General features: G+C 37.8%; 1 protein-coding gene across 2 annotated transcripts in view; it reads left to right on the plus strand.

The window, feature by feature from the left end:
* nfatc2a (nuclear factor of activated T cells 2a) overlaps positions 1-7,479 on the plus strand; it is a 41,811-nt gene extending 34,332 nt beyond the window's left edge. For both annotated transcript variants that reach the window (XM_038276003.1, XM_038276004.1), the window contains exon 10: positions 5,782-7,479. In XM_038276003.1, coding sequence (XP_038131931.1) covers positions 5,782-5,837 — 56 coding nt within the window. In that variant the 3' untranslated portion in view covers positions 5,838-7,479. The remainder of the gene's footprint in view (positions 1-5,781) is intronic.
* Positions 7,480-16,555: the final 9,076 nt, after the last annotated feature.

The following is a 16,555-nucleotide window of genomic DNA, read 5'->3' on the forward strand; positions in this document are numbered from 1 at the left end:
AGATGTTTAAAAAGGATGTGTTAATATTTCCGTTTTTCACTTCCCGATCCGTCCTGAAAGCACGATCTGTTCTGATCGGCTCATTTGTGCATCCAGATATACATCCGGGTTGTCTTTGATTTTATTTTGTTGAAAAGACCTAACTGATGTTTTTCCCTCCCCAAAATAGTAAATGCACTAAAATATAATGTGTTAAAGGTTAATAATGTATTTCCTGAGAAATTAAATGCCTTAAAATACTTTCCTATTTATCAGTTGCCCCTGCCTGATCTGCACCGGAAATGAGATCCTACGCTACTTCCAGTGGCCAACTTTTTCGGCTTTTGATTTAAACATAAATTTTGTCTTTTTGAGTTTTTGAGTGTTTTCGTTTCATTTTAACCTTATGTTATATAGTGCGTAATCTAAATAAAGAAACAACAAAAATGCAGATAAACATGGTTTAATCATATTTTGCCGGACTGCTCTGTGTGATGATGACGTCAGAGAAGCAGTTTAACGAAGAAAATGTAAAAAGCATAAAAATTGTCTTTTACAAGAGTCATAAAACATATTTTAAAGATGTGTATTAGCATTCTTTAGTGAGTTAAGGATAGAAATAAGTAGTGTTAGTACCATAATTACATTATTTATGGACACCCGGATGTAAATCTGTTTGCCTATGCGCAGGACAGATCGTGCTTCCGGGACGGATCGGGTAGTGGCTAGAAATGCGCCGATGCCATTTTTTGGCCCCGATACCTGGCTCTGCAGTATTGCCTGATACCATCCGTTTGAAATTGATGTGTGTGTGTAAATATGAACTGCACGTTACTTGGATGTAAAATAATAGCCATTGTGGATTTGTCAAGCTGCCGTCTACCTTTGTGATGCAGGAAAGACTAATATAAAGTGAATCCAGTAGAACTTTTTATTGCCTACCTGGAATGGGTGACAATAGTTGAAGAAACTTTTGGCTCTCAAAATGGTAATGGTGCGCTATTGGTTGGTACTCGCTGATACCGATGCAACCATTTTAGTGCTGGATTGTGGCCATGCCCGATACTGGTATCAGTGCAACACTAGTAGTGATACTGGTCTAGGTTCCTCAGTTCTGGCTTTACTTGTCTTGCAAATACCAGCGAGACTCTGCTTAAGAATGGTAAATGGCCTGTACTTATATAGCGCCTTTATTCAAGTCAGGAGACTTGGCCAAAGCACTTTACACTACATTAATTCACCCGTTCACGCACACACTGATGGTGGCAAGCTACATTGTAGCCACAGCTGCCCTGGGCAGAAGCGTGGTTGCCGTACACTGGCGCCACCGGGCCCTCTGACCACCATCAGTAGACAATGCAGGTGAAGTGTCTTGCCCAAGGACACAACGACACTGAAAGTCGGAGTCGGGGCTTGAACCGTCAATCCTTGGATTTCAGGGCAAACTCCTACATCCAATGCCACTGTCGCCCTTTTTTGAATGAACAGTGGCGCCCTCTAATGGATGAGGTAACATTATAGTACTGACAGCAATTCCTTTTAAGCGGATAAAAAATTGGAGCCAGTATCAATCTAATAAACCATTAATCCAAAGTAAATTTTAAGTCTTGTTAACTTTTACACAGATGACAGATCTGTGTTTTTTCTCGTTGGCTAGTCAACTCTCTCTTGTTTCTTCCCTACGGTTGTATCCCTATGCCAGCTTCATGCGGCCTCAAAAGCTTTTTCAGGTTTATTGAGTCATACTGACCTATGAATCTGCCACATATACTAACCCTTGAGCAGACACTCCCGGCTTGTGCCAGGCAGTGGGCAGGAGTCGGCTTCTTTCCAGGGCGTCCCTCTCTTCCCGACCTCGGTTCGCAAACAGCCCTTTGGTTCAGGACTCAGGAGCGAGATACACGCTTATTGAACCAACCAGCGTTCCCCTGGCTTCCCTCAAACGCTCAGTCCGTGCCAACTGTTCATCGGGATCAGTAAAGCTCTACTGTATGCTGCCCATCTGCGGTGCTCCTGCTGCTTCTCCAAGCTTGTTTAACACTCAGGGAAAAAATCCTGTGGCACCACTGTGGAGATGAAAGTTGCTTTAAGGCGTTGGGTGTCAGAGGGAATTCCACTGTGTGTTAAAATAAACAGGGATGCTGATGTTGGGACGACAGCAGAGAGCTCAGTTTGGCCGTCGCTGCAGTCTCTGAGATTCTCAGATGCCGCTTGTGGTATAAAGTCTGCTCTGTGCTGCAAAAATCAGCAAACTGTAGAGATGTTGGAGGGTAGCAAGACTAATATTAACTCAATGAATGGAGCCTTCTTTAGATTTAAAAATGGGATTTCTGTCTTTATTTGGTGCTTTGTTTATCTTAAATAGCTGTGAGTAATCAGTATCCAACCTATGACAAATAGAAATCAGAGCAATTATTATAATTGGTAACAGTTGGTCAGACCGGTTCCTCTAAAAACAAATAAACAAAAACCTTGGACAGCTCATGGCGGAAATAGTGAATTAAGTTTAAGAGTGTATTCACACCTGCCACATTTGGTCCGCTTCAGTTCCTCCCCCACTCCCACCCCTTGGTTCAGACTATTTTTGCAGGTGTTAATAAAGACCAGTGAAATACAATAGTGTTCATCTACTAGACATTTGGACACTCATCTAAAATGATGTGACCACTAGTGCTCAATGTAGGAGCGAGGGCTCACAGTCAGTATGGCCGTCTCTGTGTCCGCTGTAGGGGTGTAAATCACATCCATCATGGCGATTCGATTCAGTATCGATTTCCTGATCCAACGATTTGATTATTTTCGATACTCAAGAATACACCACGATTCGATTCGATTAATTGATTAATTTTTTTTTTTTTTACACCTTACAGCTAAACAAAGTTTTAAGTTTGAAATAAACCAATGAAAGCTGTAATATTGTTATGCATTTTTTTTTTAGAAACAACAGCAAATAACAGAAGTAGAAAAGTTGCATCAAAAAATACTGCAGAAAATCAGTGCAATGAGTGCAATTCAATACCTCGGCTCCAGGCGTCCCGCCCCCTCCACAGACGCTCCGCTGCTCCTCTCCCAAATTGTAGCTGACCGCAAACAGTGCCGCAGACAGGAGGCCGGCTTGTTTTGTTTTTATGACCAAAATTGCGGAAAACAACTCGTGAAGTTTGACCCGCTAGAAGAGCGAGGTGCATGAGAACGCTGGGACCCTTTATCCACCTGGATCTCCGCTCTTTTTGGCCCTCATGTCCCTCCGTCGTCGGACTAAACTCGTCCCCACTTCCTCGCCGCCTCGGCCGTATCTAGACCCACAGCGTGTAACGCAGACCACGCTGCAATATTGAGCATAATTTAAAAATGTCTGTGTCAAACTCACTGCAACACACTGCTGTAAGAGTATAACCAGGAAGCGAGGTAGGAGGGCAAAATAGGTTTAGCGCCACCGCAGCACGGGAGGGAGAATTACGCCCAGGAGCAAATGGATAAAAATAGACCGGAGGAAAAAAAAAACATGAATCGATTCTCTTGCGGACGTGTCAATGCATCCGATCGTCGGCTGTTGGATCCATGCATTGATACAAAACGATTATTATTTACACCCCTAGTCTGCTGTATACGATTTTACTCCCAAAATAATTCATATACAAGTATTAAGTGGAACCTTATGGTAAAAGTCATAGTGGTCTATTCCCAGAGCCAAATTGGCAAAACATTAAAACAAAACCAAAAGGAAAAACTAAAAAAGAAAATAAATGTGTGTGTGCATCTGTATATGTATACACACATATATATACACACACACATTTTGCTGCATATCACACAAGGATACATTTTAATTAAATCTCTTTTTAAAAATGTTACTTGTGCTCATAAATTGTTTGAACATAATTCATGTTAAAGGAATAGTACACCGAAAACATGATTAGCCTTCATTTTCTACTCACCCCCATGCTGAACAACACTCTGGAGTACTTCTTTGATATCTCAAATGCATCTGGAGATCTGGGAGGCTTCTTGCTGTCTGCTGACATTCAAATAATGGAGGTCTATGGCGCCCGAGGCAGAAAGGTCCATAAAAGTCCACAAAAAACGTGTCAATATTCCTCCATACTGCTCGTCCAATGTATTCCAAGTGTCCTGAGTGGGTAGCATCCAGAATTTACTCGAAACTAAGTCATTTAGAATGTTTTTAGAGCATAAACAGTAGTGTATAGGATTTCCTGAAAGCGCGTTCACGAGTCTACGGAAACCGCGGCAGACCAAACCAGATGAAAGTGCGCATTCAGCGTCTGCTCTGCCAATAATGCAAGCGTAGAAGAAGAAATGTGCTGTTTACCTGTGCAAAGAAAGAAACAACGAAAGAAAAATGTCTGAGGACTTCAGTGTTGAGGAAGAGCATGAGTTCTTTGCCGAGCTTAATGCGCACTTTCATCTGGTTTGGTCTGCCACGGTTTCCGTAGACTCGTGAACGCGCTTTTAGGAAATCCTATACACTACTGTTTATGCTCTAAAAACATTCTAAATGACTTCGTTTCGAGTAAATTATGGACGCTACCCACTCAGGACACTTGGAATACATTGGATGAGCAGTATGGAGGAATATTGACACGTTTTTTGTGGACTTTTATGGACCTTTCTGCCTCGGGCACCATAGACCTCCATTATTTGAATGTCAGCAAGAAGCCTCCCAGATCTCCAGATGCATTTGAGATATCAAAAAAGTACTCCAGAGTGTTGTTCAGCATGGGGGTGAGTAGAAAATGAAGGCTAATCATGTTTTGGGTGTACTATTCCTTTAAATCTCTTTTTAAAAATGTTACTTGTCCTCATAAATTGTTTGAACATATAATTCATGTGAAGTACATGTATATTTAAGCATGTGTGAAATCCACATGGTTATATATTTCACCACAGCGGGGAATTGCTGTTTACATTTAAACAACTGCTGGTGTGCAAATGGTGCTCATCTCCATGGTAACCAGACCAGGATATGCTTTACAGTAGCTCTAGTTGCTGCCAAAAAGCCTTTTTGGCCTGTTTTGAAATACTTAGATTACTCATCTGACCTAATGAGTTTTCCAAGCTAAAGTGGGACCAGTGGCACCAGCCTGAAAATGTCTGAAAACACAGACGGTTTTAACGCGCCACAGATCGACACAGACAGCACAGCGGATCTGGAAGTACGACATGTCATGCATTGTTGGCATTCTTCTTTTTTTTTCTGCTCGATCCAGAGCTACCTGAGCAGACAAACCAGCTGAAGAAGGAAGAGAAGCGTGTCACAGGTTGTTCCCCTTTCCTGTTCACTTTACAGTATTTTGTGGAAGCCGTGGGTTATTTTACCAGAAAACAAAACAGAAAAAACAAACCAACACAACACAAAAGCAATCCCTCCAGAAACAGAAAAAAAAAACGTGAGAGTCGTTTGTTGGCAGGTACCGCACACAAGATCAATCAATCTCACCCTCACCCTCCGCCCCCTCACACACATGTTGTGCTCCTATTTTTAGAGCTGCGACTCTTTAAAACTTTCCGTCTCAAACCCCCTTCCTCTTCTGTTGATGTGTGAAGAGACGTGCTCGTGATTGGCTGAGCAAACGCTTCCCTTCAGAGGTTGCTCAACATTATTACAGCTTTTATGTTTCTATTAAACTACTTCAGACTAGTCTGACCCCATAGTTCAAGCCTGAAGTCATTTTATGTATTTTTATTGTTTTTTGGGGTGGGTGTTTTCAAGGCTAGTTTTGGAAATAATTACCAAAGATAATGTTATCACGTCTGATATCCTTCACTTTATTTGCTTTGCAGTGAATGAAATCATCAGAAAGGATCTGACGGGGGTTCAGGCCAGAGGTCAGACATAGACGACAGAGCGAAGCAGGAAGCAACAGCCTTTTCCCCTTCCTGTCCTGCCTGCAGACAGATACGCATCGATGCAATCATCCCATCTCCAGCAAGGTGGCGCTCCTTCCTACAATCACATCTTCTGGTCATTGTTCTCCTCTAACATAGAGACTGAAACGTCAGCTCCTGGTTGCTGTTTGTGCTTTGAATGATTTCCTGCAATAAACACTTTGTAAACAGAGGAGATCATTTTACCAAAACGACGTGCAAACCAGCAGGACGACTGAGAAACAGGGACATGCACCTTATTTTGATGAAAACCTTTACAAGTTGAACCTCAGAAACCATGAAAAAAAAGGAGAAAGGGCTGGAAAAAAAAAGGGAAATCCTCACATAAGTCCTTAAGATCGCTTTATCTGCTTCGTTCATGCAATAAACTCAAACTTCCTGCCTTTTATCTGGTTTGTAGCATGCAGCTGGTTCCCAAAAAAAATCTCTCACAGGTTAATGCTTTTACCACCATCGAAGCGCAAATCTGTTTTCTTGTATGCATTTTTCTTCTGGCTTATTATATATTGAGGTCTTCTTGCACAAAATGTATACTTGTCAATCTTTTTTGAAAACCGTCCAAAGCTTTCATGGCAATCATCTCATGAGTTCAGTTTTCTGCTAGAAGACAAACGCACACAGCCTTAGGCGTAAATGAACTGTTGTGACACTGCCTATTATGCACTGTTTGGTTCATGTTCTTACTTCATTTAGTCTAACAGAGGGAATGAACATGTTGCACCTCGTTTTGATGCTATACACTGCAAAGAAATAGCTAAAAATAAGTAAAGAATTCTTGAAATAAATGTGTTTCTCCTTAATTTGAGCAGAAATTAGCATTTTATCCTTAAATTAAGATAATTAGGTATCATGCACTTGACATAAGATCATTGTTTTTTTTCAAATTTTAAACCGAATTGATCTTATTCTATTGACAAAATGTCTGCCTGCTCAAAAAAAGGAAAATACTCATTATTTTTAGACAAGTTTGACTTATAGTTTACTTTTTTCTGTGTATTCATTACAGTAACCTAATGATACAATATTAGATATATCCTTGTACGTATCAAGGGCCAAAAGTGCCACAATACAATAAAGAAACATGTTTAATATTATTATATGTAATTGTAGTAGCTACACTAAATTGATAGCTAACTTTTTGATATTTAAATACAGTTTATTAAATACATTATGAATTTATGGTCAAAACTGCAAAGAAAAACTAAAAATATTTTTCTCCATGAATAAACAAGTAAGACAATCAGCCTACTGAATAAAATGATTTATGTTTGGAATAAGAAAAACGACACCTATTTGGTTTTAAGTGCGTAATATCTTTTTATTTTATGAGAAAAAATGCAGATGATTAGCAATTTGTTGCACTTACCTGCTTAGATGACCTATTTAAATAAAGAGTTTTTATTCATTTTTAGGATAGAAGTGCTTGTTAAAATTATGCAACTTATTTTAATACTGGTTAAATTGTGTAATGTGCCAAAGGCTATCTCTAAAAATTTAAAGTGACCCTTAAACCCTGTAATGCCAAATGTATCATATTTGATCCATACGGTTTCTGAAATGTTTCGCGTCTGACACCTTTTGCATAATTTAATGGTAAAAACTTTGTTCAAAATCCTATTGTACACAATCAGATATACCTGATAACAGCCAGTAGAAGACTACACAAAAAATAATCTTGACTTATCGCATAGTAATAAATTATTAATATCAAAAATGTTTTTCTGCTTTTTCTTATTACATATTTTGTTATAAGGGCAAATAAGGACTTCAAACCAAAAAAAAGTAATTTTCTGTTTTGTTTAATTCTTGGATCGGGCTTTAAAGGGTTACATTTAAATGGCATCTAATACGGGTGTTCCCAAAATAAGCGGCGGGGCCTCCCAGCGGGTCATGAGACACTAAGTGGGGGGGCCGCTAAATGGTCATTCTGATGGGTACCGAATATATACCCAAGTACACTTGATTCTGAATTTCCCATGATATAAATATTGAATATATCATTAAATGATGAATTATATAGTTGGAAATAGGGATGCAGGATACAATCGGCCCCCTATCGGTATCGGCCTTAAAACTGAATATGGGACATCGGCCACCCCACCGATATTTAACCCGATATTTGATCAGCTTCTGAGATTCTAAAGTTTAAAAAAATAAAAATACTACTTCTTCTTCCTCAAAAACGTCTTTTTTACAGACTTAAAAACTTCTAAAGACGAGGGAAAAAATATTGATACATTAAAATATCCCAATATCTTCATATGCTGATATATTGCCATTTAAAAACACCATATCAATCTCTTTTACTAATGAAATATTGCTATATGTCATCGTTATGCTACGAAATCCCCCGAAAATTCATGACATTTTGCCATATTTTGATATATTGACGCGGTATCGATCTATTTTACTAACAAAATCTCACAAGAATTTGCAAAATGTCACGAGAGTTTGTAACAGAACGATGAAATTTCACGAGATTTTGAAAGTAAAATAGATCGATACCGCGTTTTTAAAAATCAATTTGATATCATCATATGAAAATATATTTGAGTATATTATTTTTCAAAGTGTCAGAAATGGATAACAAAACTGCTATTTTCAATGACTACTTATTTTTGTCCAGCTTTAACATCGGTATCGATATCGGTTATCGGCTACATGAGTTTTAAAATATCGGCATATCGGATATCGGCCAAAATCACAATATCGTGCATCCCTAGTTGGAAATAATTAGTATTTATAAATAAATATAGAGTGACAGGATTATGTGGTTTTTATATATTTTTTTTTAGGGAATTGCCTGCCAGTCTGTTGCATTGTTATTTTTTGGGGGTTATATGCTGAAAAACGTTTGGGAATCACTCTCTAACAGATCGAACATCTGATTGGCTGACTTGCACTGCAACTCAGCCGCAAACCGGCAGCGCAAAAATAAAATAAAGATGCATAAAAAGTCCTTCTAGATGCTTTTAACTTAAAAATAACCAAAGAATTTAATTATTTTCTTTATTCACATTTCATATATCATTTTATATATGCAGATATTTTAAAAATAGTTTTTCGTTACGTACATTTTTTGTCATTGTGGTACTTTCGGATCTTGATATGCACATGCTGTATGCTCATTTTTGTCTGAATTTAAATGAAAAATGCTCATCTTGCATATCTCTAAAAAAATGTTTGTTTTCACCTCTGTGGTTTTTTTCCAACATGTAAAGAAATGCATCCAAAGCATAAACGGTAAATTGTTCAGTGTATCAATGATATCCTTCGAATAAAAGCTGCAAAAACCAGGAGCGTGTTCATGTTCTCAAAGCAGCAGCATCGTTTTTTAGGGGGGGTAGTAGTGTAGGTTTATCGATCCTCGTGCGTTACTACAGCCAGTCTTTCTGAGACGGCTTATTTTGTTTTAGGAGCATTTTGTTTCACTGGGTGAATGTAGATGAAAAGTGAGTTCTGTTACTGTAACAAAGTAAATTAAAGTAAGGTGAACACTCCAAAGTGAATTATAAGGCGTTATCTTTGATATGTTCTGTATTGAGGATGGTCATAGCAGAATGTAATATTATTACATCTAAAATTTGATATTTAATGTTTCTCATTGAGCCAGCGGAGCACAAATGCATTTGACTTTAAATGAATGTAAGCTGTATGAAATTGTTCCCCTGTTCTGTAAATACATGTTTTTTTTAGAGAGTCTGAAATAGAAGCTATATACCGGCTTTTATATCATTTATCTATAACAGAGTTCAGTCGCATGTATGTTTTTAATTATCTGAATAATCATTGATCCATCCACCATAGTTTCCTTTTGATATTTTGAAACCTTTGCTAACTGATGGATTATTAATGCTGTATTATATCCGTTTTTTTTGTAGATGTCTCTTTGTGTTTCAGCGTGAGACTTTTTGCCTTTTTAAAATCTCCCTTATTGTATTTTTGTATTCTAAGATGTAATCTCTATTTTTTTTTCTAAAATTTGATATTGTTTGAATAACTGAAGTGCATTTCTAATAGATTTAAAATCAAAGATGAAATTCACATGAATACTGCGCAATAAATAAACTTTTATTATCATCCAACAGGCTCCAATATTACATCATTAAGCAGCGCAGCTGTACTGTTTTCAGTGAAAGACATTTTTGATTAACCTGACTCCGCCAGATGGATTTGCTCCGCATATCCATCTGGAAACCTTCCGTTGAAGTAATTTTGGGAAGGGGCGAAAACACTGGTTAGCTGATTGGCCTATGTTGGTGATAGACGGGCCAAATAAACCAATCAGATCAACGAAGCATATGATGTACTAACAGAGCGACGACGAAAACACAACCACAAGCCAATTGATAGATCAAACTCTTGCCGAAACCAGTCGGGAGAAGAGCAAAAACGTCTTTTCCTCTGAGAAAAGCCTCCAGAGCAGTGTTTTGCTCTTCTTTCAGTGAAGAAATACTCTGTAACTCCGATAAAACTTGCTCGATAGCTACACTAACGCTAGTTTCATCGGCTGAAGCCGCCATGTTCTTTAGACTGAACTGTCGCTCTTCCCGTTGCGTCACACCTCAACCCGCCTCAAAGCCAACTCTGATTGGACGTTCGTTTGGTGAACGGCTCCAAATTTTCTTTAACGGAGAGTCTCCAGACTGATCTGCGAGTGAAACCTTGAAAGCTCGCGAGATCAGGATGGTCTCACGAGGCTATTAGTCAGGCGCCTAGCCATATCTACGTTACAATTAGGTGCATAGCTCGTTAAGAGACCTTTTTCATGATATGCTAATTTTGTGAGATACAGTAGGAATTTGGGGTTTTCATGAGCTGTATGCCAAAATCATTATTATTAAGACAATAAAGGACTTGAAATGTTTCAGTTAGTGTGTAATGAATCTAAAATATATGAATGTTCAGGTTTTATCATTACGTTATGGGAAATAATGAACTTTATCACAATATGCAAATATTTTGAGAAGGGCCTGTATTTGGGATGTGGGTGAAGACCAGGGTAACAGGAGCATCTCCTGTTATATATAGAAAGGAGCCCAGGCCAAGATTCAAACCCAGAAACTTCTTTCTGTAAGGTAGAAGCCAAACACTTACCGGTAATCACAAAAAAATGACACTCTGCGGTTTGTTCTTCACTTTTTAGATCTGTCACATACATTAAGGGGGTGAGCTAAAGGTTGTCCAGGGCTGGCCATGGTCACTCCTAACCAATCAATGGCTAGACATGTTCCAAAAACCCTCCAGGTGTTGTTTTCATGTGGACCAACCTCCAATTTTCATATCGCAGTTCTGTTATCTTTAAATCTGTACTGCTATAGGCCTAGGCCGCTGGAGGACATAGTGGCCACTTCTCCTCTCTGCTTTATTCTAGCTTCATCTGGTCTGTTCATGTTTGGCTGTGATACCATCCTGTAGGGGAATAACTGGGCTGCTGCCATCAAGACTTTCAACTATAGATGATCGAGTTGACCCGTTTTTTTAGTGTTTAGTCTTGCCTTTTCTCCTAGACATAGCTATGGACTTGCTTCAACTATGGATGTGCTCTCTTCCATCCCTTTGACATGAAAAGTGTCTCAGAGCTTGGCCAAGAGCCACCTGTGGAGCTATTTTACTTTTACCTTTTTAACTTAAAGTAGAAAGTATTTGTAAATCAGTAATTCTATGTTCCTCTTGTTTTTTTGTTGTTGTTTTTTTGGTAAATGGCATGTACTTATATAGCGCCTTTATTCAAGTCAGGACACTTGACGAAAGCACTTTACACTACATTCATTCACCCATTCACGCACACACTGATGGTGGCAAGCTACATTGTAGCCACAGCTGCCCTGGGGCTCACCGACAGAAGCGGGGCTGCCGTACACTGGCGCCACCGGGCCCTCTGACCACCATCAGTAGACAATGCAGGTGAAGCGTCTTGCCCAAGGACACAACAACGGAGTCGAAGTCAGGGCTTGAACCATCAATCCTTCGATTTCAGGGCAAACTCCTACATCCAACGCCACTGTTGCCCCCAGCATTTGTTATTCCCACTACACTGTCACAAGTAAAGCACTATGAAATTTACTCTCTGCATTTAACCCATCCTCTTGGGGAGCAGTGGGCTGCCATTTGTGGTGCCCGGGGAGCAGTGTGATCTCTGCTCAGGGAACCCAGAGGGGCAATCTGTGGCAGTCTGTGGGAGTGGGTTTCAAACTCACAACCTCAGGATTCCTCGTCCTATGCCCTAACCAATAGGTCACCACTCCCCATCTGCTTCTCTCTGTTTGAATCCCCAGTTGGCCTCAGCTGATGGCCGCTCACACTAAGCTTCGATCTGCCAGAGGTTTATTTGTGTTAATAAATAATTTTGGATAAATACTACCCTTACACATTTCCCAAATCTGATCTAAACCTTTCTTTTGTAATACAATTTCTTTCTACTGAATTGGATCTGAATCTTCAATTTACATGCAACATTTTTGATCTGATCAGGCCTTCAGTCCAATTATTTGTGTCCATGTAAGGGTTCTTGAGATCTGCGAGAATGCTGGGACCCTTTTTCCACCTGGATCTCCGCTCTTTTTCGCCCTCATGTCCATCCGATGTCGCACAAATTTGCCCCCACTTCCTCACCGCATCGGTGTATCTAGACCCATAGCTAGTTCCTGATTGTCCCTCTTGCGTTGTGGCGTGGAATAACAGCGCAGACCCCGCTTCAAAATTGGGCATAAATCAAAAATATCTTCAATAAGCTCACTGAGAGACACTGCTGTGGGAGTATAACCAGGCCTTTAGGCTGGAGGGGCTATGTCTCTGCTGGCCTGGGAACGCCTCGGCTTCCCCTAGCAGAGCAGGAGGAGGGTCTGAGGAGAGGGGAGTCTCTACTGGGACTGCTGGCCCATGACATGATCCCGGACACAGCAGAAGTACAAGTAAATGTTTATATTTAATTTATGCTTGGAATATTTAGATTGCAGGCTTACCTTCTCTTTTTTTTTTTCTTTTTAAAAAAAATATCCTCATAAAATTATTCAGCATTTTGTATCCTAGCATTTTTTTTAAAATAAACACATCTCTTATATACAGCAGGGACTACTGAAAGGTGCCTCTTCTCTCTCTGAGGTTCACATTAATAGGAAAATTATCGGAGCAGACGGTGACTCACTTCCCTCCCGCTCCTAGACACCAGCAGATGCACTCATGGGAGACCTAAGCTGTTTGTTTATAATACATGCAAAATGGTAATAATCAGATCTTTAACTTGCAAATGTTGTGTGCTGTTGACATGGACACACGTGGTTGTGAACTGTACACAGACGGCCCTCAGATCTGTCCCTCCAAACATCGGAGAGGAGACCTCTCATGGCCAGAGGCTGCGGTTGCCGGGGTAACGGCTTGTTTGGTGCTCTGTCCCATGTCAGAAAGAGGACTCTGTAAATGAACCCTGTGTCCAGGAAGTCTCCGGGTATGACATCGTTGGGTGAAAAGCACCATGTGGGCGTCGCCAGCGCCACTCATACAGATATGCCTGGATGACTCATGCGGCCTTTCAGCGCCACGGTGGTGTAATGGGTTTGGAGTGCACACAAATTAGCTGCGTGAAATCGGACAAGAACGAAAGGAGTGATGACCGTGGCATTTCATTCAGCTCGCTTTTGTGTAATTTACAAAAATAAAAAGTAATTACATCATGAACAAAAAATGAACACACCATTTTTTTCCCCCCTAAAAACTGAACATCAGTTTCCCAACACATTACAGCTTCATTGCTAAATGGGGAAAGAAAAACCTTAATCCAAACACAACCATTAATAATCTTATTCCTGTTTTTTCTTTGACAGAATAAAACTATTTCTGGGAAACAGATGCCAGAATTTACGGAAGAGGATTAGGGCCACTGGGAAAAAAAAGCTAACTGATTTTAAAATTTTATTTCAGTTTAACATGGGGAAAAAAAAGTCAGAATTCTGACTTTAATCTCAGAATTCTGACTTTTTTCTCAGAATTCTTACTTTTTTTCTCAGAATTCTGACTTTAATCTCAGAATTCTTACTTTTTTTCTCAGAATTCTTACTTTTTTTCTCAGAATTCTGACTTTTTTCTCGAAATTCTGACTTTCAATCTCAGAATTCTGACTTTTTTTCTCAGAATTCTGACTTTTTTCTCAATTGTGACTTTTTTCTCAATTCCGGCTTTTTTCTCAATTCTGACTTTTTTCCTCAGAATTCTTACTTTAATCTCAGAATTCTTACTTTTTTTCTCAGAATTCTGACTTTAATCTCAGAATTCTTACTTTTTTTCTCAGAATTCTGACTTTAATCTCAGAATTCTTACTTTTTTTCTCAGAATTCTGACTTTAATCTCAGAATTCTTTCTTTTTTTCTCAGAATTCTGACTTTAATCTCAGAATTCTTACTTTTTTTCTCAGAATTCTGACTTTAATCTCAGAATTCTGACTTTAATCTCAGAATTCTTACTTTTTTTTCTCAGAATTCTTACTTTTTTTCTCAGAATTCTGACTTTAATCTCAGAATTCTTACTTTTTTCTCAGAATTCTGACTTTAATCTCAGAATTCTGACTTTAATCTCAGAATTCTTACTTTTTTTCTCAGAATTCTTACTTTTTTTCTCAGAATTCTGACTTTAATCTCAGAATTCTTACTTTTTTCTCAGAATTCTGACTTTAATCTCAGAATTCTGACTTTTTTCTCAGAATTCTGACTTTTTTCTCAGAATTCTTACTTTTTTCTCAGAATTCTGACTTTTTTTCTCAGAATTCTGACTTTTTTCTCAGAATTCTGACTTTCAATCTCAGAATTCTTACTTTTTTCTCAGAATTCTGACTTTAATCTCAGAATTCTGACTTTTTTTTCTCAGAATTCTGACTTTAATCTCAGAATTCTGACTTTTTTTCTCAGAATTCTGACTTTAATCTCAGAATTCTTACTTTTTTTCTCAGAATTCTGACTTTTTTCTCAGAATTCTGACTTTAATCTCAGAATTCTTACTTTTTTTTCTCAGAATTCTGACTTTAATCTCAGAATTCTGATTTTTTTCTCAGAATTCTTACTTTTTTCTCAGAATTCTGACTTTCAATCTCAAAATTCTTACTTTTTTTCTCAGAATTCTGACTTTAATCTCAGAATTCTGACTTTTTTCTCAGAATTCTGACTTTCAATCTCAAAATTCTTACTTTTTTTCTCAGAATTCTGACTTTAATCTCAGAATTCTGACTTTTTTCTCAATTCTGACTTTATTCTCAGAATTCTGACTTTAATCTCAGAATTCTTACTTTTTTCACAGAATTCTGACTTTATTCTCAAAATTCTGACTTTTTGACTTTTTTCACAGAATTCTGACTTTATTCTCAGAATTCTGACTTTTTTTCTCAGAATTCTGACTTTAATCTCAGAATTCTGACTTTTTTCTCAGACTTCTGACTTTAATCTCAGAATTCTTACTTTTTTTCTCAGAATTCTGACTTTTTTCTCAGAATTCTGACTTTAATCTCAGAATTCTTACTTTTTTTCTCAGAATTCTGACTTTTTTCTCAGAATTCTGACTTTAATCTCAGAATTCTGACTTTAATCTCAGAATTCTGACTTTTTTCTCAGAATTCTGACTTTCAATCTCAAAATTCTTACTTTTTTTCTCAGAATTCTGACTTTTTTCTCAATTCTGACTTTTTTCCTCAGAATTCTGACTTTAATCTCAGAATTCTGACTTTTTTCTCAGAATTCTGACTTTCAATCTCAAAATTCTTACTTTTTTTCTCAGAATTCTGACTTTTTTCTCAATTCTGACTTTTTTCCTCAGAATTCTGACTTTAATCTCAGAATTCTTACTATTTTCTCAGAATTCTGACTTTAATCTCAGAATTCTGACTTTTTTTCTCAGAATTCTGACTTTTTTCTCAGAATTCTGACTTTTTTTCTCAGAATTCTGACTTTAATCTCAGAATTCTGACTTTTTTCTCAGAATTCTGACTTTAATCTCAGAATTCTGACTTTTTTTCTCAGAATTCTTACTTTTTTCTCAGAATTCTGACTTTAATCTCAGAATTCTGACTTTAATCTCAGAATTCTTACTTTTTTTCTCAGAATTCTGACTTTTTTCTCAGAATTCTGACTTTAATCTCAGAATTCTTACTTTTTTTCTCAGAATTCTGACTTTTTTCTCAGAATTCTTACTTTTTTTCTCAGAATTCTGACTTTAATCTCAGAATTCTGACTTTTTTCTCAGAATTCTGACTTTAATCTCAGAATTCTGACTTTTTTTCTCAGAATTCTTACTTTTTTCTCAGAATTCTGACTTTAATCTCAGAATTCTGACTTTAATCTCAGAATTCTGACTTTTTTCTCGAAATTCTGACTTTAATCTCAGAATTCTGACTTTTTTCTCAGAATTCTGACTTTAATCTCAGAATTCTGACTTTTTTCCTCAGAATTCTGACTTTAATCTCAGAATTCTGACTTTTTTCTCAGAATTCTGACTTTAATCTCAGAATTCTTACTTTTTTTCTCAGAATTCTGACTTTCTTCTCAGAATTCTTACTTTTTTTCTCAGAATTCTGACTTTAATCTCAGAATTCTGACTTTTTTCTCAGAATTCTGACTTTTTTCTAAGAATTCTTACTTTTTTTCTCAGAATTCTGACTTTAATCTCAGAATTCTGACTTTTTTCTCAG

The sequence above is a fragment of the Cyprinodon tularosa genome, unplaced genomic scaffold (genome assembly GCF_016077235.1).
Source record: "Cyprinodon tularosa strain WSP-4 unplaced genomic scaffold, ASM1607723v1 ctg99, whole genome shotgun sequence".
Lineage (NCBI taxonomy): Eukaryota > Metazoa > Chordata > Actinopteri > Cyprinodontiformes > Cyprinodontidae > Cyprinodon > Cyprinodon tularosa.